The sequence below is a fragment of the Pristis pectinata genome, chromosome 5 (genome assembly GCF_009764475.1).
Source record: "Pristis pectinata isolate sPriPec2 chromosome 5, sPriPec2.1.pri, whole genome shotgun sequence".
NCBI lineage: Eukaryota > Metazoa > Chordata > Chondrichthyes > Rhinopristiformes > Pristidae > Pristis > Pristis pectinata.
In genome coordinates this window covers 109,784,167-109,805,896 of record NC_067409.1, presented here as the reverse complement: position 1 = coordinate 109,805,896, position 21,730 = coordinate 109,784,167, and the positions used below count along the sequence as shown (strand labels likewise).

The 21,730-nt window shown below is 39.9% G+C and overlaps 1 protein-coding gene across 11 annotated transcripts in view; it reads left to right on the top strand.

Moving 5' to 3' along the window:
- LOC127570293 (RNA-binding motif, single-stranded-interacting protein 3) overlaps window positions 1-21,730 on the top strand; it is a 950,275-nt gene that overhangs the window by 728,032 nt on the left and 200,513 nt on the right. For all 11 annotated transcript variants that reach the window (XM_052015693.1, XM_052015696.1, XM_052015698.1 and 8 more), the window contains one exon: window positions 14,464-14,621. In XM_052015693.1, coding sequence (XP_051871653.1) covers window positions 14,464-14,621 — 158 coding nt within the window. The remainder of the gene's footprint in view (window positions 1-14,463; window positions 14,622-21,730) is intronic.

The window sequence follows — 21,730 nt, the reverse complement described above, 5'->3', positions numbered from 1 at the left end:
TCAATTGACAGATACCCGCTGTGTATCACTTTGATCTGCTTTGTTTGCACTGCAGCCATATGTCAGTGTTCTGTAAAATTCTCAATAGATGGTGAAAATACTGAACCGACACAACAACAGCGCTCTGCCTAACCTTGGAGTACAGTTCTACTCTTTATTTTTATATTGTTCAGAGGGAGCTTTCAACCACAGGGACTGACATGGAAAATAACTGTTGCCGATATGGGATTTGCGTTTGGGTGCAAATCCATCTTGAGGTCATGTTATCTCAGTGCTTTAGGTTCACACCCAGTGCATAAACCCTGCAATCTTCACAAAATTTTAATTTCAAAAAAATCGCCTTTCAAGCTCCCTTAAAGCTTGGTAGATAATTGAATCATGCGATGCTAAATCACCTAAAACCAGGAATATCACATTCTTTTTTTAACTGGGCTGAGTTAGTTCACCTCTTCAGATCAGCAGTCGGTCATCTTCAGGAGACAGAGAAGGAAAAGCAAAAGCAATGCCCTGTCTAGTGACCACTGCTGGTCACTGAACGTGTGTGAATGAGGACATTAAGAAAAGGCAGAATTGAGCTTCTGCGCCGTCTTTCACAGCATTAACCTCCAGGTGAAGAACAGCACTTGACCAAGGTGGAACTATGTTCCATCAGAACTCAGCAATTTCAGAAAAGGGTCACAGTAGAAAAGCCTTCTGTTGAATACCAGCTGTTCACATTGGAAGAATGGTCACTTGGCCAATGTCGAATTGTGTTCCATTGTAAGTAGCACCTTCAGGAACAAGTCAGTGAGAAAGCTTACAACTGAAGGAAGTGCTTCTCAAAACACCCTCTTCCCTTCAAACAAAAAAGCAGTATATAGTGTCTAAGCCTTCAAGGGACAGAACTTTTACTGAAAATTAGCTGAATAAAACATATTGTGACATCCTGGTGCAGTTTGCTTGACGATGACCTTATGGCCAATTTTAAAACAGATCAGCAACAGTTCAGTTTCTTCAGGATAATAACAGAACTTCACTGATGAATCTTCAAGGAGCCAGATTATAAGATCTTTATTAGTCACATGTACATCGAAGCACACAGTGAAATGCATCTTTTGCGTAGAGCGTTCTGGGGGCAGCCCGCAAGTGTTGCCACACTTCCGGCACCAACATAGCATGCCCACGACTTCCTAACCCGTACGTCTTTGGAAGGTGGGAGGAAACCTACGCAGACACGGGGAGAACGTACAAACTCCTTACAGACAGTGGTCGGAATTGAACCCAAGTCTCTGGCGCTGTAAAGTGTTACACTAACTGCTACACTACGGTGCCTACTCGACACCACAGAAACAGAGCAACTAACAACGCTTATTCCTCTATGTTTCACACATCTAGTCACTATGTTTTGTTTATTGCATAATTTGGAGTTAATTCATTTTTTAGGAACACAATGTACAGGGCTGATCTAAAATGTCTGTAACTCAATCAGTTTATATGTGCGTTTGGTGCAAACACTTGAGAACACCCCGTAGCATTGTCTGCATTCCTCTGCAATTAAACCTTCATCATCTGATATCAATTACTCTAATTATATTTGACAATGCATGTTTGAGGTTGATCTGAATTTCTTTGTGAGCTGCAGCCATCATGTTCCAACTGTCTCACGAAGAATGACACCTCTGCCTTCCAGGTGGCAATAGTCAGAGACCTTGTAATCCTGCACTAAAGGGACTTGTCTGAGCGTTTGAAATACTTAGAATAACAAACACTTTTTAGAATTTCTGACTAACGATAGGTCATATGAAGAACTACGTGGGTAACTTTCAGTGAAGCCTTGGGTTGTAGAGCACTGATGAGATCATATGATTACACCCTGTTACACCCATTGATGCCAGAGTATGAGTAATTATTTTCCAGTCTAATGCAGATGGGTTTGGTGAGGTGGCGATGAATATTGTTGCAAAGAAAATGAAAGCACAAAGTACAGTGCCCACTTCATTCTGCCTCATTGTAGTGGAATGAATGTAAATTTCGAGGGCTGGAGATCATGTACAATGGGGGGACTTGCTTTCAACACTCAACATCTGAGAATCTTCACTTGTGGTGAGTGTACCCTCTCAAATACCTGATAGCATATGTGTAACAACACCCCACCCCTTCTGTCCACACAACTCTCTCTCCACCATCTTCTACCTACACACCTTCCTCCCCTTCCTCCTCCATCCTGAAACACGTTCTTGTCAGAATTAACTCACAGGTGCTCTTGGTTGCTGCTTGCTGTCAGCGAGCATCATGTTGGACATGATACATGACTTTTTTTTAAGTTTCTTCTCCTAACATCCTTACTCCAAACCCTACTCTGTTTCCAACAGAAATTAAATATCAAGCCCAGTCTGCTGGGATTATCATTGTTTGAAATCTTTTATTGCATTCTCCACACATTCAATGCTACCAGTCCCAGAATATGCATGATTAATGTGCAGACCATGATGTCTCGAATTAGTTGTCAACATGTGATTGGCCACATGTTTAGGATGATAAATGCATACCCTAAATGACAGGCCTTTCAGGCATCCAGAGAAAGATTCATTTTTTAATAAAAAGTGGAAAACTGTATCAAATGACATTTTGATGCAGAAAATGCACCATTTAACCATTGAAAATTTGTTTAAGCCTGAAAATGTTTCAGAGATATTTAAAAGTTTAAATAAGGTCACCTCACAATCTATTTCTGAAAGCACATTTGACCTTGCACTCGGACATGCATGGCAGAGAGCAGAAATAATCCCTTCAGAATTGGTGCCTTTTATACAGCAACTGATCCTGAGATTGCAACCTTACAATGAAAAATCACTGCTTACCCCCAAAACAGGCTCTATTCTGATCACAAAAATAGTGCTAGCCATAGAATACTGCCAAGCCCCTTCCCCAGTTTCATGTTCATTACTTTTAGAGCTTGGAACTAAATTTTTCTCTGGAGAATGAAAATGCCATCCAATTATCGGGTAACTGTAGTGCTTAGTTACTTGAATATCTAACAGAAACCCTTCAGACCAATTTCTGAAGAAATATTTACTGGAATTGGAGCTGGCTTAGCATTTTCAGGATAATTTTTCACTTTGGGTAGATATACTGTAAACATACGTCTGTAAGTGTTATTGCCTGCCTGATAACACACTGTTCATTCCAAATTCTTCAAAGTGGCACTCTGTCATCTGTCAGCTTGTTTAGTGATGGTGTGAGATTGTTCTTCTCCCTGCTCTTAATTGGGAGCCACGTTTGAGGAGGAACTTGTTGATTCTTTTCTTGTTCACATAGGCCTGATTGAGTTGACCGGCTCCTTCAATACCTTTCTTCATGGATGTGTTAGCTACCTTCTCTCCACATATATTTGTCTCCTCATGGTTTCAGTATCCCATTAAGGAAAGCCTGCTTCTGAATGATGTTTGTTTTCCTAATAGAGTTGCAACCTAGCTCACATTTATTTATGTCTTGGTATATTACTCAGGAAAACTTTGGCTCCCTGATCTTATGTTCAACACCTTATCAGCACATTTCAACCATTTTTCTTCCCACCTGCAATGAATGAGCTCAAAGTTCCTCGTATATAAATGATACAGATTCATTACATGACAATCCACTTTGATGTATTCACCAAGCATAGCAATGCCTGTGCTCCGCCATTCAAGCCAAGTCAACTTGAGTTTATCGACATGTGCACCAGTACAGTGAGGTACAGGCCAAAAAAAAACCTGCTTGTAGCAGCATCACAGGCACATGTGTGTTACAGACAACACACAGAATATAAATTATAGATAAATTATACAAGACAGTGAAGAGAAAGAGAAAAAGGACTGTGCATGAACATAATAGTGAAAGAGGTGCTCTGTCATGTTGCAAATATGGATTTAGTGCAGCAAAATAGCACTGAGGTAAAAGATCTTTTACCTCAGTGCTATTTTCCTGCACCAAATCCATATTCCTTGATTCTCTTAAAATGTAAACACCTATGTCTTTCCTGAATACACTCAATGACTGAGACTCCACAGCTCTCTTGGGTAAAGAATGCCAAAGATTTACTATGCTCAGTGAAAAAAGTTCACTTCAGCTGAATGACTGACCCCTCATCTTGAGCCTGGGACTCATAGTTCTAGACACTGAAGCCAGAGGAAACATCAACTCTGCATCTACACTGTCAAACCCCATAAGAATTTTAGACATTTCAGTGAGGTCCTCTCTTATTCTTTTAAACTCGTGTATATCAACCATTCTGCTTAATCTTGCCTCATACGACAAATCTGCTTTAATGGAGGCACCAAAGGTACATTTGCTAATTTTGCTGAGGACATTAAAAAAAGGAAGCAAAGTAGGTTGGTAAGAGGCTACAAATGGACGTGGCTAGTTTTAATTGAGCAGCCAAAAATCTGGCAAATGTTGGTATTGGTTTATTATTGTCACTTGTACCGAGGTACAGTGAAAAACTTGTCTTGCGTACTGATCGTACAGGTCAATTCGTTACACAGTGCAGTTACATTGGGTTAGTACAGAGTGCATTGATGTAGTACAGGTAAAAACAATAACAGTACAGAGTAAAGTGTCACAGCTACAGAGAAAGTGCAGTGCAATAATGTGCAAGGTCACAACAAGGTAGATCGTGAGGTCATAGACCATTTCATCATATAAGGGAACCATTCAATAGTCTTATTACAGAGCACAATGTGTGAAGATAAAAAGTGTATTATCTAAATGGTGAGAAATTGCAGGGCTCTTGTGATGCAGAGGGATTTTTGTATCTCGGGATATGATCCTGTAAAGGCTGCTGTGCAAGTACAGAAAGTAAGAATATTATTGCTTACAGCTAGGGAAATTGAATACAAATGAGGAAGATTTTGCTTCAGTTATACAGGGCAGTGGTGAGACCACATCTGGAGTACTGTGAACAGTATTGGTCTCCTTATTTAAGGAAGAAAGTTAATGTGTTGGGAGAGGGTTTATTGGACTAACAGCTGGAATGGGTGAGCTTCCTATGAGGAAAGGTTGAACAGGCTGGATGTGCTTGAAGGAGTGAGCAGTGTCTTGATAGAAACATGTAAGATCCTGAGGCGTCTTGATAGAGTGGATATGGAGAAGATATTTCCTCTTGTGGGAAGATCTAAGGTTGGGGTTCACAGTTTGAAACTAAGCGATCATCCGATTAAGAAAAAGGCAAGTGATTTTTTGTTCTTTGGGAATTATGGGTCTTTGGACTTTCTTCCTTAAATAGTGATGGAAGCAAAGTTTTGAATACTTCTAAGGCAGAAGTAGATAGATATTCGGTGAATGGTTACTGTGTGAAGGTGGGAGTGTACAGTTGAGGTTATGGATCCATCATCTATAATCTTATTAAATAGTGGAGCAGGCTTGAGGGGTCAATTGTTCCTGATTTGTACACTTGCCTGTCCTTCATTCCTTTGGATTTATCATATGATGTTGAAATCGGCTTCAGTCAGAATAAAAATATAGACAATTACACTTAAGTAGCTGAGACATGGACATGAAAGTACTTGTACAAAAATCCATACTAGCTTCCAAAAGAAAACTTTCTTTCCTAATTGGTGGGTTCAAACCAAAATCCCAAATTGACTTCACTTCAGATCCTGATTATTAAATAGCATAAGCTAATCAAACAAACCCTTTCTCAAAAAAATAATCTCATATAGAGTTTCTCTCATGAAAGGTCAGTAGTAAATGGAAAACTTTTAATGCCTGGCGTACTGAGAAAATAATTTTTCCTTTATTATCTCATGTAATTCTGATATGATTTTGAATTATTTATGTATATTTATTTGATTCCAAGATGTATGAGAGTTAACATTGCCCTCATTTCCCCATTTTAGAACCTGCTTCTGTATTTTTAGGCATGCACCTGTTAGTATCATATTTAGTGAAGCCTGTCAGAAAATTAATCCCAGTTAGACCTCCAGATTTTCTAAACTTATCCATAATTTTACACCATAATAAATGTTGGGTTCAACAAATAAACCTAACCACCTAAATCAAAATTCCTTTCTTGGCGTTAGTTTAGCACACGTCTGTAATTTACAAATTCTGCTCATGTGATCTACAAATGCAATGAATTCTTCAATCATTTTAAAAATTCATTGTTAATGTCTAAAGTTATCTCCAGATCAATTTAGGACAAGAATTGATCAGACCACTGTTCTATCTTTTTCACTACCATTGGGTCTCATCATCATCTCCTCTTCCTGGGCATTACAAATTTCTGTAACGTTATATTAAAATTGAAAACCCACTTTAAAATTCACAGCAAGTATGGTTGTGAGACATTAAACAAATAGCAGTTAACCTTGTGGAATTTAATCTTCATTGCTCGAGTCTTCTGGATAGTGAGCCTAAGGGTAGTTTGAAAACTCACTCCACATGTTCTATAAATTTGTTCTGGCCTCAGTCAACCATAGTTCCCATTAAACATCCTCTGTGGAAAAGTATATTAACATTTGCAAAACAATACTCATTGGATTTGACAGCTTCTCAGCATCTCACCTTTGGCAGCTCCATCTCCTCAGTCAGTACTGAGCCTCAGAACTGAATTCCATCTGCTGACTTCGATTTGCTTAAGTGGTGTCCAGAGAAGGTGAATGAGGATTAAAAGTTGTCAATTTTTGATGCTGACGTCTTTATTTTTCTTCCTGCTAAATTATCACATTTGCTTCTTTAAAATGGTGGCAGCGTTGTAGAAACTCTACATTGAAGTTAAAGCGATTTGGTAGATTAAGGTTGGGAAAGGTGTATGTAAGTGCATATTCTTCTTTCATGTCTTTCTTCAAGAGACTGTTCCACACTCCAGTGCACCACTTAACTAAATACTGCAGTGTGGGTCAAAAAGAACGGAAGAGGAATGGATAAGTTGATCACCTTTTCCTTAAGGTTGCACGTATTGAATCATGCAAATCAACAAATGTTTATGTCACATTCTCCAAGCTTGTAGTAATGTTTTCCAGTTACATCTAGCCAAGTAGCAAACTCCTTTGCTGTCTAGAGTGCAAATAGTCTTATGAATACAGATGACACTGGACACTGATTTTTATTTTGTTATTATAGTGAGAGGTAGTAGATATCGAGTTTCTAGCTGACTTATTTTTCACCCCAGTGCGACAATGGCTAACGCAAGTGGACATAATTTTAAGGTGATTGGAGGAAGATATATGGGGGATGTCAGGGGTAAGTTTTTTTACACAAGGAGTGGTGGGTGCATGGAACGCACTGCCGGCAGATGTTGTGGGGGCAGATACATTAGGGACATTTAAGAGACTCTTAGATAGACACATGAATGATAGAAAAATACGGGGCTATATGGGAGGGAAGGGTTAGATAAATCTTGGAGCAGGATAAAATGTCGGCACAACATTGTGGGCCGAAGGGTCTGTACTGTGCTGTAGTATTCTATGTTCTATGTTAACCATTATGGGCGAGTACCATGGGCGAGAAGTCTTATCACATAGCTCAGTGTCTTAGTGCACTATATGATAGAATTTTACCAAAAGCCAAATTACTAAGTGCACTGAGCTGTTTGTGTTGCCAGTGGCACATTTCTGGATCGTTTCTCTGGGACTTCTGTGTCGTTGTCTCAGACAGTCGCTTGGAATCAATGATTACCTGCTCCCATTCTGATTTTCTGTTTTCTGAGGTTATGAATGGAAAAATGGCACAAATGTGGATAACGAGAGAGGTGAAGGCTAAAATAAGAGCAAAAGGGAGGGCATACAAGGAAGCAAAAATTAGTGGGAAAACAGAAGACTGGGAAACTTTTAAAAACTTACAGAAAGAAACTAAGAAGGTCATCAGGAAAGAAAAGATGAATTATGAAAGGAAATTGGCAGATAACATTCAAAAAGATACCAAAATTTTTTTTAAATATATGAAGAGTAAAAGAGAGACAGGGGTTGATATAGGACCAATTGAAAACGGTGCGGGAGAGATTATAATGGATAACAAAGGTATCATCAAACGTCTTCGCAGTGTACATATTGATTGCAGAATTAAATTCATCTCACCTTGATTGAAAAATGTGGGTGTTTTATGCACTAGAAACCAAAAGTGGGACAATTTCCAATGGATGTATCATATTATTAAGTATCAATCAGTTATATGAAGCAGGCTGTGAACTTTTAATGATGCCCAGGACTTTCCTTCCCCTGTGGCCCCTGGTATAGATGGCAATCCATCATTTTCTGGGCCTGACTTCATGACTCATAAATTGTGAAAGTTTATTGAAAGCTGAAGTTAGAAAGAGAGAAAACAGAGCTTGAGAAAAGAAGTAAAAATGAATGCATTAAATTGCTTATGTTGGCTCATTGAGAGAGGCCCTCTAGTTAGACACTGCTAAGTAGAAATAAATGCACAGCCTTTGAATAATCAGGGAAGTGAATGAGATTTATTTATCACATTCTAAAATCGTAATGATGAATTGTGAAGAAACATTAATTTTGGAAGCTCAAATTCTGCAAATCATTCATTACCCAAGAGAATTACTCTAGCCGTATGGTTAGGAATAAAACCATTTTATCTCTTCAGGCTGTTCTTTCATCCAATTGGATCACAGCTGATGTGCTCCCCATCTTATTTACCCGCCTTTAGTCCACATGTTTGAAATCCAATCAATCTCAGCTTTGAAAGCGTGAATTGGCCCACAAGTAATATTTTTTATCAAACCATCTATCTTGTTTTGTTAACAAAATTTAGCTCCAGAAATGGTGCATATCTTTCCACTCAGCGGTAATGTCTCATTAGGTATTATCAATCACACATCCCTATTGCTCAACCATCATAACAGAATCCAAACTCCAGAAAATGAAATTTTAATCCAACCACAAATAGCAATATAGACTTGGACAGATAAATACCAGCCATTTCTCTGCCATGTTCTCTCCACATATTATCCAGAGCGTCCTGCAGAACTAACCCACATCCTGCTGCAGGTTCCTCTCATGGCAAAAAATATCAGGAATTAACCTAAGTAACAATCAGTGGGTTCATTAAAGCCGATGGAATGAACCCCTGTTGGTGCAGTTAAAAGCCTTTGGCACAAGTACATGCATTGATGTTTTAAGTTAAGTTGTAAGTAAATTCCCTGGTTGAAGAAGCAGTTGAACAGAAATAAATGGGCATTAACTTTTTTTTTAGATATTACTCCAATATGAAGCTTTAACAACTGACCTCTGATAATCCATTAAAACACGCCTAGTAATCTAGTAGTTTTAATCTTCCTCAAATTGAACAGACATTCTTGACACTCCATTTGGTTTGCTGGTTATGTCCTGATCCTTGCCATGAGCTCTGGACTAAAACAGTTGTTTTAGTTGTTTGAGCAGGCTGTACAAAACAGGTAATATTGTTATGAACTTTGCACAATATTTTGATATTTGAAGACACCCAACCAAAGCAAAAATGTGGTGAAATTAGAGGTGATTGCTTCTACCAGTATCTTACTGAAGTTGCAAAGCTAGCTAATAGCAGTATTGGTAACATTCATACTCTGCTCATGAACAATAGTACTGCAATAATTAACTCTCCAATAAATGATAACCCGGTAACCAGCTGATAGTCACCTCATCATTGCAATTAAGATAAGATTTCTTTACTAGTCACACGTACATCGAAACACACAGTGAAATGCACCTTTTGCGTAGAGTGTTCTGGGGGGCAGCCCGCAAGTGTCACCACGCTTCCGGCGCCAACATAGCACGCCCACAGCTTCCTAACCCGTACGTCTTTGGAATGTGGGAGGAAACCGGAGCACCCGGAGGAAACCCACACAGACACAGGGAGAACGTACAAACTCCTTACAGACAGTGACAGGAATTGAACCCGGGTCTCGGGTGCTGTAATAGCGTTATGCTAACCGCTACACTACCGTGTCTGCCAATTAAATCTCTCCAGTGCTCTCAAATTTGTGATAGGCCTCACGATCAGTGCTGCTTTTAACTGAAACCATCAGTCTTCCTCTTTCATTTGAATCGAGGGAGATTCAGCTTCAATGAGCATTTTTACAGAAGGCAACATGCTCAGTGTGGAGAACAAGGCACAATGTTTGTTGTTCACAAAGTGTATTTTAGTCAAACATTCAAGCTGTACTTGAAGACAGAATAGTAGTATGATGTTTCTGTTTAAGTACAGCACAATCTGGAACAGGTTGGACATGAGCATTAATCTCCAACCTACACATGCAATTTCCAATTCATTGTGATAAGTCATCTACCAAACAATTAAAATTTATATTTTGTTTTGCAAAAATGACACAGAAGTGGCCATCGTCTGGTGAAAGTATAAATTCAGATTGATGTGATATTCTTCTTGATTATTAACTAATAACTGGTCAGCTAAGTACAAGGACTCATAAAAACAGTTAAGAATTAACAATGAGTACAATAGCTCAGATAAAAATCAATAAGTGGAAAATGGTTCAATGTGTGCCTCAGTGTCTCACAGGTATTGCAGCAGAGTTTGCTGTCAAATTAACAATGAGGTTAATGGTCCTGTACACAAATGACATCCGGGAAAAAGAAAGTTAGACCTGTGTATCCAAAAGCTGCTGTCTGGATTGTACTGTTTTGCAGTTAACTGTGTAAACAACAGTCTAGTGTCTAGTTCACTATTTAAATGTATGAAATTGCTGTGTTTGGATAGTAGATGCAAAGAAAACTTGCCACAGAAAATGGTCTTTTCCATTTTTCTAGGCCCAGCGCAGCCTCCGCCAGAAACATCAACCATACCTATCCTCCCACAGACGCTGCTCAACCCACTGAGTTTACCCAGCAGTTTGTTTGTTGCTCCAAATTACAGCTTCTGCAGTCTTTTGTGTTTTGTGTCCACATACCCATTTAACAGCACAGTGTAAATGACAGTCAACCTCTGCAGCACTTAAATTTAAGGAGAGCTTCATTCCATTAGGTATTGAAGGTTTCAAATGATCTTTTTTAAATCTTGCTTTTATTTTCTGTGACTTTTTCTCTCTTTTAATGAATACGTCCTTTCTTTCCCTTTCTATTTTTTGATCTGACGTTGACACCTATTCTAATTTGCACTTCCTTCTCAGACCCTGCTCGTGACTTCATAATCCTGCAATTCGATTGGCTGTGGACTGTAGATTCTTAGCATGAGTGGCAGCACTCTGGGCTGGCTGAGTGAGAGGGGAGGGGAAAACGAATGAAGTTTCCTTGGCACAGTACAGTGGGTTGTGCTCCTGCCACTCCCTGAGGGAAACACCTCGGCAATTCTAGTAATTGGTCAGTCAAAAGATGTCTGAAACACTCTGAAAACCCACAAGCACAGTAATCCAAAGCCATAAGTATTTCATTCTGAAGTTGTTTGCCAGTAGCATTGGGTTCCACTCTAGCACAATCGCACTGACTGACTGCTGTTCCTGTTGAAATGTTCTTTTTGCTTTGCACTTGGAAGTTTTATATTTTAAGTCTAAATATGCACAACAAAGTCTAACTGACATGGCATATCTATATAAATAAGGCAGATTTGTAATTCTGACATTAAGGAGCTTTAATCAATTGCCTACTTCACTACAACTTGTGTTGTTGAGGAAGAATACATTCCAAATTCTGAGATGTTTTAAATTTGCAGTTCTTTGAGTTTTGGGGCTGTACTTTTGTTTAAATTGAGAGCTCATTCATAATTTTGGGTGGAGAGGAAGAAATTCCCACTAATGCAAGCCAAGCTGACTTGAATTAGCCTGTCATTAGCAGCAGAATGAGAGATGTCATTGCTCTTTGTAATTTAATTTCTCAGCAAGACAACAGACAAACAAGCAGCAAGAGGAAAAGAAGGGTCAACTTCAGTGTAGGTCACCAGATTTTTGGCAAAAGAATATAAGCCACATTTTGTATAGTCAATTTGAGTCATTGCCCTTCTTGGCAAAAGCTTGCTCTCTCTGAAGAGCTTCTTATTCAGAGAGCAGCTTAACATTTTGTAAAGCCAGAGGTTGGTTTGAATTCCAAATTGGTGTTGCACATGATGTTACCTGCATACGTTTTTGTTTTTTTCAACTCTCAATATGCTGCAAGATATGACAAGATCATAGGTTTACTAATTAGGGGAGCTTTTTCTGTGACATTGCTGTCAGAATTCCTTAACAGGATTCGTGCTTCAGTAACAAGACCTTTACAATTTTGAGTATCACAAAAAAGTTCAAAGATCTTTGCAATTTTTGAAAAACTTTCTAATGAGACTTCACAGTTTAATGTGTAACTACCATTCCCAATTACTGGAATTAAATAAACTTAAAAAACTGGCATCCTCCAAATGCTGCCATTTATTTCAGTTTAAATGCTTTCCTGTAAGATTGTCAGATACAACAGCTGTCATCCTATAATATCTGCTAAAAGGTAATTGAAGCAATGTTGCAGCCTGAAACATTTAATAAAGATGTAATTGACACTTTCTATGACTGAAGTGCTTATAATACTGCGTATGTTTTCTGAGACAAATCATTGTTTTGTTCATATTGTTTGATATCTCTGCCTCATAATGCTAATGGTGTTGTTGACAATACAGTATTTGCAATAAAGAACAAAGGCCCTCTGGAATGTTTATTGCCAATCAACTTTCTGATATTTTACTTCTTCTGCTATTTGTGTCATCCTTTGAATCATTACAGTTGAAAAAGGACGAGGACAAATAAATTGAGTTGTCACAAAAATGGGACAAAATGCAAAATGTATTTGAGAACCATGAACGGTGTCTCAATCGCTTCCCACCGTTACTAAAACAAATAGGCTAAGTGCAAAGAAATGCCAGATCAAAACAGAGCAAGAATAGATGGAATATACAGTAATACAAGGAGTGCAGACATGCGTCAAACAACTGATGGTTGTAGCCAGGGTTTTGCTTTATGCCTTGTGACATAAGGCGGGTGTTAAGAAGACCCACTTCAAAAGAGGGTTGTCCTAACTGCTATGCTGTAACACAGCCTTGACTATGCCTGTGAGAGGGTAACTAAATTCAAGGTCACACATGACCATTGGCACTTATTCATGCCCAGGATTTCTACTATATAGTACTATGTAGTTTTTGCAATAGAAAGTCTCTTACTGATTCTGACCTCAAGAAGAAGATTCCTCACATTATTGTGAGTGAAGAATGCCAAGACCTGCAGAGATAGTTGTGGATGTTTTAGCAGATGCAGTCAGTTAGACAATATTAGCCCTTGCTCACTGTGGCGTGTGTTCTTTTTTGTGGTGCCATGCTATGCTGAAAAAGTTCCTGGTTATTTATTCACACTCTGGGGCAATGCCAGCAAGATTATGCTGTGTAGTCAGAGTCCTTCAGATAGAGGTGCCATGATTAGTACATGTTTGTTGCGGGGAGATGGCATTTATAGTTTGCTCTTAAAAGGTGGAAAGGTAGTGTTTGCACTCCATCCAGAGTCAAAAATTTAGTTTTGGTATTGGTTTATTATTGTTACTTGTACTGAGGTACAGTGAAAAACTTGTCTTGCATACTGATCGTACAGGTCAATTCATTACACTGTGCAGTTACATTGAGTTAGTACAGAGTGCATTGAGGTGGTACAGGTAACAACAATAACAGTACAGAGTAAAGTGTCACAGCTACAGAGTAAGTGCAGTGCAATAAGGTGCGAGGTCACAAGAAGGTAGATCGTGAGGTCATAGTCCATCTCATCGTATAATGGAACCGTTCAATAGTCTTATCATAGTGGGGTAGAAGCTGTCCTTGAGCCTGGTGGTACGTGCCCTCAGGCTCCTGTATCTTCTACCCGATGGAAGAGGAGAGAAGAGAGAATGTCCCAGGTGGGTGGGATGTGAATGGGTTTAATGTTTGAGGTCAGATCACAGACAACTGTGTGTCCAAGGATGAGGAGGGATAGAGAAAATTGAAAGGTCAGAGCTCAGCCTTCACAGTTCTTTTGACGAATATTGGGCCCAAGTTTCTGTCCAGAGGTGCACTGATGGCTTGACAAAATATCACTCAGAAAATTATTATAATTTGAAATGCATGAGTATGAAGAAGTGGTCACTTCGTATCTGTTAAGGACACAACACAAGAAGGAATCAAATGAAAAGCTACAGTGAAGAGGTCAAAACAGAGCTGGTTGCTTAACTTGATATTGGCAGGCACAGTAGTGTAGCGGTTAGCGTAATGCTTTACAGCACCAGTAACCCGGGTTCAATCAGGCTGCTGTCTGTGAGGAATTTGTATGTTCTCCCCGTGTCTGCGTGGGTTTCCTCCGGGTGCTCCGGTTTCCTCCCACATTCCAAAGACGTACGGGTTAGGAAGTTGTGGGCACGCTACGTGGCGACACTTGCGGGCTGCCCCCAGAACAATCTACGCAAAAAGATGTATTTCGCTGTGTGTTTTGATGTACATGTGACCAATAAAGATATCTTATCTAATTTAACCTAATATTCCACTCTGACTGTGATATTCATGCCATATTTTCTTCTCTCCCTGCAGCAGCAGGAACAGGACCCAACCAACCTGTACATCTCAAATCTTCCCGTGTCCATGGACGAGCAGGAACTGGAGAACATGCTGAAACCTTTTGGCCACGTAATCTCAACAAGGATATTGAGAGATGCAAATGGAATAAGCCGAGGCGTGGGATTTGCCAGGTGAGGGACACAAGCCTTTCCTTCAGTAGAGCTCTCACTAATAAATCAAATGGGGTGTAATTTTGACCTAATCCGGTTGATGGATGTAAAAGGTAGATAGCTGCAATCTTTAAAATTCACAAACCTCATACATTTGGCATGCCACCTACATTAGTCTGAACACCTGTGGGTTACCTAGGCACTCTAATCTCCATGTCTATTTTCATGGACTCTCAATTTAAATCCCTCAATCACCAACTATTAGATCATGAAGGATTGAGCTTAGGTTAGCACCAAAGCACTCCTTCTATGTCACATGACAAGAAAATTACAACGGAGAAGGCCATGGCCCATTTTAAGTCATCCTTCCAGACAAAAGTCAATACCTGCATTATATCAGCCAATTGTTTCTTAACTTATTTCCATATTTTGCTTCCCCAGATCTATCTGTAATGTTGTTTGTAATGTTGTTGCACTGCGTAAAGGATTCCCTTGTGTTACTGTGTGAAATTAGAGATCCGCTCTGGTATACGGTTAAAAAGCAATCACGCCAATCCAAACCCACCTGGGCCTTAAAACTTTTTTCACTCCCTACCTGATCCATGGGCATTTGCAGAAAAGCAGGAAACAATTCTTGCTTTGCTGTACATATTTTGTTATTGATCAAGAACAGATGGTACAACAGGCAAATCACCCTGACCTGGATGAAATACTGACCTAACATCAGAAATCTCTGAGCTGACCAAAATCTAACACAAACAGTCGAGTCATATTGTTCAGAGCAAGTGGTTGAACTCTAATGGGAAGCACTGGTTAGACTGCATCTGCGGGAATGTGCTCAGTTCTGGCTACTACTCCTCAGAAATGGGATATATTACTCTCAGACTGAAGAAAATGCAACTTTACCAAACAGAAAGGGGTGCAAAGATTTATGAAGCCCTTTTCCTTTAACTTATTCACTTGGAGGAAGTGGACTTCACTGGCAATGCCAGCATTTATTATTCACAGTAAAATTGCCCTTGAACTGAGGAGACAGTTAAGAGTTAACCACATTGGTGGATCTGGGATCACATGCAATCATATTGGGCGAGGCCAGCAGATTTCATTCCCTGAAGGACATTAGTGAACCCTATGGGGTTTTTCAACAGTACAGCAATTTCTTGCTTATTGTTGCTGAAACCAATGTGTTTTTTTTAATTCCAGATTTTATAAAATTAATTGAATTTAAATTCCCCAGCTTTCATGGTATGATTTGTATTCATGTCTGGGTTAATTATCCTGAACTCTGGCTAGGTTGCAGAATTAGTCTTTTTTCCTTTGCGTATAGCATATTATAAAGTGGTGTATGGAATATTTAAGGATAACATGATAGAATAAAAGCAACTAATGATGAATAAAGCATTTAATTATAGAAACTATTAATTTTATTTGAGGGGTCCAGGACCAAAGGTATAATTTTCGAGTTAGCTCCCAATCATCCAGGCAAAACGCGAGGAAGCTTTTCTTCACAAAAAGTGTCATAGAACACAGAACACTACAGCACAGTATAGGCACTTCAGCCCACAATGTTGTGCCGACATTTTATCCTGCTCTAAGATCTATCTAACTCTTCCCTCCCACATAGCCCTCTGTTTCTCTATCATTCATGTGTCTATCTAAGAGTCTCTTAAATGTCCCTAATGTCTCTGCCCCCACAACCTCTGCCAGCAGTGTGTTCCACACACCCAACACTCTCTGTGTAAAAACGTACCCCTGACATCCCCCTTATATCTTCCTCCAATCACCTTAAAATTATGGCCCCTCGTGTTAGCCATTGTCGCCCTGGGAAAAAGTCTCTGACTGTCCACTCAGTCGTGGAAATTCAGAACAAACCACCAAAAAGCTGTAGAGGCTGGGGTCAATGAAAAATGTAATAACTGAGATTGAAAGGATTGTATTAGTTGAGGTGTGTGAAGTAAGGTGTTGATAAATGGTGTTCAGATTCAGATCAGCCCTTGGATGCTGAAAGCTGCTTGTGAGGCTGAGTGATCTGCTCCAGTTCCCACATCAGCCCAATTTTACAGATTTGAAATTGTTGCTCCAGCTCCAGCTCTACTTTCACAGTTTAATTTAAAATAATATTCTGTGTTAACCTTTTCTATATCTTTTGCAGTTCCATACACTTCTTCGACCATTTCTGAAATGTGTGTTTTCAAGGCTGTTAGCTCCATGTTCTTCCAATTTTTCCTTAATATATCAGATTGCTGACATTGGGGATCAGCCTTGTGACCCTAGTACTTACGGATCTATGATTTCGGAGCAGGTGTTGGCCACTAACCCCTTCAAACCCATCCCACCATTTAATAAGTTCATGGCTGATATGATTGTAGTCTCAGCTCTGCCTTACTGCCTAACCACGGTAGCCTTTTCCCCCTTTGATTATCAAGTTTCTGTCTAGTTCCACCTTTAAAAATATTCAGAAGTCCTGTTTCTACTGTCCTTTGAGGAAGAGATTCCAAAGACTTACAATGCTCTTGGAGGAAAAAGAACTGTCTTCAGTGAATGACCCCTGATTTTAAAACAGTGTGTTCTATATTGTCTCACAAAGGGAAACATTCTCCCTAAATCCACCCTGTCAAGACTCCTGAGGGTCTTGTGTGTTTCAATCAAATCTAAACTCCAGTGGAGTTTCAATCAAATCTAAACTCCAGTGGATCCAAGCCTTGCCAGTCCAACCTTTCCTCACAAGACAGTCTGACTTGCATGTCTCTCTTTGACCAGATCTGATGTATAAATTTCAAGGCACAATTTATAAAATGCTGATTGATTACCATCTCCTCTGATGTATGTTACATTTTTTTGACTGTGCACTTTAACATATTGCTGATTTTATTGCTTGTTGTTTTGGATGGGTTGGAAGTGTTTAGTGTTGCGTCAACAAAGTATCTTTCATCTCTTCTGGCTTCAGCCTTTGCTTATCAACACTAGTTTTGAAGCTGGGGTATTACCCATTTGTAATTCATAGAACATTCACCTGTTTACTTGTATCTTCCATTTTATATTTGTTTGTATGTCTTCTCCTGTGCAGTCTGCTCGTTCCAGGCTGCTGCTTCATCCAGTCCTACAACCCCTTCCAGCCTGGTATTCTCACATCTGTGTGAGTTTCACTCACCATATCATAGAAACGTAGAAAACCTACAGCACAATACAGGCCCTTCAGCCCACAAAGTTGCGCCGAACATGTCCCTACCTTAGAAATTACTAGACTTACCCATAGCCCTCTATTTTTCTAAGCTCTATGTACCTATCCAAAAGTCTCTTTAAAGACACTATTGTATCCGCCTCCACCACCGTTGCCGGCAGGCCATTCCACGCATTCACCACTGTCTGAGTAAAAAAACTACTCCCCAGCACCTTAAACCTGTGTCCTATTGTGGCAACCATTTCAGCCCTGGGGAAAAGCCTCTGACTATCCACCCGATCAATGCCTCTCATCATCTTATATACCTCTATCAGGTCACCTCTCATCCACCATCACTCCAAGGAGAAAAGGCCGAGTTCACTCAACCTGTTTTCATAAGGCATGCTCCCCAATCCAGGCAACATCCTTGTAAATCTCTTCTGCACCCTTTCTATGGCTTCCACATCCTTCCTGTAGTGAGGTGACCAGAACTGAGCACAGTACTCCAAGTGGGGTCTGACCAGGGTCCTATATAGCTGCAACATATCAGTTAAATTAGAAGTGATGAAAGTTGCTATCCATGGCCTTGTACCTTCCACAGACGCCCTTACCCCGACACTACTGCTTTGTTCTCTGTCTGCTTTCCCTTGCAGCACCAGGGTGGAGGTGGGGGGGACAAAATGGCCATCCAGCTCCCTCCACCTGTCCCTTGAATCACAAACCTGCTCTGTCACTGCCTGATAATAAAGTTAATTGATCTCGCTTGCTTCAATCTTGGAAAAAGTGTAACATGGCATCAAAGATGGACAGAGTTGCAGGTTGAATTTTGAATTTCCAATTTCTCACTGTAGTGGTTGTAGCCATGAAGTGGGCTGAATTTGTTATTTTGTCTAGATTCACAACATTTTAATTCTGACAATCTGGGAGGTTTAAATTCAATTCACCCCTAATTCCTGTTATTAATCTTGACTAAAAACAGGAAAAATCACATGTTTCACATGTTTGCAGTACCCAGGCTGTAAAATTGTTGGTGGGCCTTTGCAACTGTCCAAACATGGGGTCCATTAGATAAAATTCACTTCCCCCACTCCCAGTATGAGCAGGTAGCTCCACCGCTGCTCGCTGTTATTAATTTTCCAATCAAGTATGAGGCTGGATAGAAAATTCAGATCTGAGCTGACTTCTAATGCTCCTTACATTTGACATAGAACTTTTCGCATTCCTTCCAGGACAACACAACATTCTTTTCACCCAGGTCCACTTTCACCCAGATCCACATTCACCCAGAATTTCCATTAATGCTTCATGATATTGGTCCAGAACGTGAACCCCGTCTGTTCTCCCTTTCAGCCTTAAGAATGGTGAGACCTCACTTGAACTCCAAAGAACCTTCTTCTGGTATAGAATACAAGGTTGCATTATAAAAATGCTCCAATATAACAGAAGAAGTAAAGAATATCTGCATATTCGGTACAATTCCAGAATCATTGCAACATGGAGTTGTTTACATGATGAGATTTGCTTCATGTATACTTCATTGAAAGGAATTTGCAAACATATAACTTCTTCCCACAAGGCATTTGTTTGCAGGAGAGTTTGCACAGTTTAATTGACACATGTACAGGGTATTCATATGAGATGAACATAGAGCTAGTATGCAAGTATATTTTAATTAAGAAAGAACTATTCTTCTCTGAGATGCAAGAAAAACACTGACTGGAAAGTTTTAAGGTAGAAGGCAGAATCTTCATCATTAACCAGTCAGTTCTTTTTTTTCTATTTCTCAACCTAATCAAATTCATCACTCATGATTTACTAGTTGTTCAGTTTTTTTTTAATGTCACTGATAGAAAATGTAAATTAAATATTTCGCTTAACCTCTCCAATAAATTGCCATTTTAGCTCCAAAAAGTGCTGAACATGATACCTTAAATTTAATCAGGTATGCAAAGCAAGCAAGAAGACTTGCATTTATATTGGAAACTTTTACATCCCTTTGAAGATTATCCACTGCATTTCAAACAGTGAAGTGTACTCATTGCTACAGTTTTAGATGAGCAGCAAACAATTCGCACAATCATTCATCATTCACAAACAGAATATCAATATTTGGCCATTACCATATTACTGTTTCAGTAATGAGTGAGGAGTTTATATTGGCTGCAACACAAGTTTTAGTGTGGTATCACGGGGTATTTAGTATACAACATTGAGAGCTGACATTGATTTAATATTTCATCTGAGTAACACCTCCAACAACGCTGCACTCACCCAATACAACACTGGATTATGTGTCTAGATTTTCAAACTCAAGTTTCGGAAATCTTCTGACTTGGACAAAAGTGCTGTCAACTAATCCACTGCTAGTAGTGGATCAGAGCCCTGTAATACCCTTGCTTTTTTTTAAATTTTCATTTGATGACAAATATGCAGGAGTTACAGAATAAGGGCCTGATCTGCAGTTTACTGCCCCTACTCGATTTGAAATTCTGCCCTAAGTGTATAAATAAATCAGATGATGGTCATAAAATTTAAAGTAGGATTTTATCATTCTAGGGAAAGACTGCCATAGAGTATGGTAGTGGAATTGGTCAGTTGTTAAAGAAGACACTAACAATGATGAAGCAGATGCCAGATTCACTCATCACAACGCACAAAAATCTTGTGGCCTGCTCACAGCCTTTCTGCACAATCCAGTGCCTCCTCTTTACAGGCAATTCCTTCTATTGCAGGTCTGACCTGCCAGCTGACTGATTGTTGTTGTTTTGCCGTGTTTAACCAGTGAACTGCTGTGGGGGGTCCTGTTAGACAGAATGATAATAAGCCTCAAGCAGAGAGTGATTTGGGTATCCTACCTGAGCAGGTGCATTGGTGACACTGTGCCCATGTGGCTCATTGATTTTATGAAAACTTGTTCATTCTAATGCATTATTAGAAGAAGTGACAGCCTAATAATTTTCCTCAAACCCGGGAAAGGTTACAACACAGCTTCAAGAAATATACAAAACTACACAATATGTTGTATATTGAAGGCATATGGTGTATTGTCCTTCATCAATTGGGGAATTGAATTTAGGAGCCGAGAGGTATTGTTGCAGCTATATAAGTCCCTGGTCAGATCCCACTTGGAGTATTGTGCTCAGTTCTGGTCACCTCACTACAGGAAGGATGTGGAAACCATAGAAAGGGTGCAGAGGAGATTTACAAGGATGCTGCCTGGAATGCGGAGCATGCCTTATGAAAGCAGGTTGAGGGAACTCGGCCTTTTCTCCTTGGAGTGACGGAGGATGAGGGGGGACCTGATAGAGGTATATAAGATGATGAGAGGCATTGATCGGGTGGCTAGTCAGAGGCTTTTCCCCAGGGCTGAAATGGTGGCCACAAGAGGACATAGGTTTAAGGTGCTGGGGAGTAGGTACAGAGGAGATGTCAGGGGTAAGTTTTTTACTCAGAGAGTGGTGAGTGCGTGCAATGGGCTGCCGGCAACGGTGGTGGAGGCTGATACCATAGGGTCTTTCAAGAGACTGTTAGATCGGTATATGGAGCTGAGAAAAATAGAGGGCTATGGGTAAGCCTAGTAATTTCTAGGGTAGGGACATGCTCGGCATGGCTTTGTGGGCCGAAGGGCCTGAATTGTGCCGTAGGTTTTCTATGTTTCTATGTTAAAAACTTGTGGAAGTGCTCATGGACTCCTTGGCTCGATACTGCAGCTTTTCCTGAGCTGGACCTAATGCCTGCCTTCACTGCCTCTGTTCTCCATTCCTTACACTTACCTCCTCCAGATCCAAAAGGCTGCTCTGCTAAGCCAGGCAGTCCAGCATCTGGGACCTGTGCAGTGATGTGGCCTTAAAAATGTAACAGGGAGAATGAGGTGGATCCATACAACCCTATCTAGAATATCCCCTGGAGACCTTTAACAGGCAGCATGGCTGTCAAAGCTATCAAGATTTTGCCAAAAATGAAATAAATA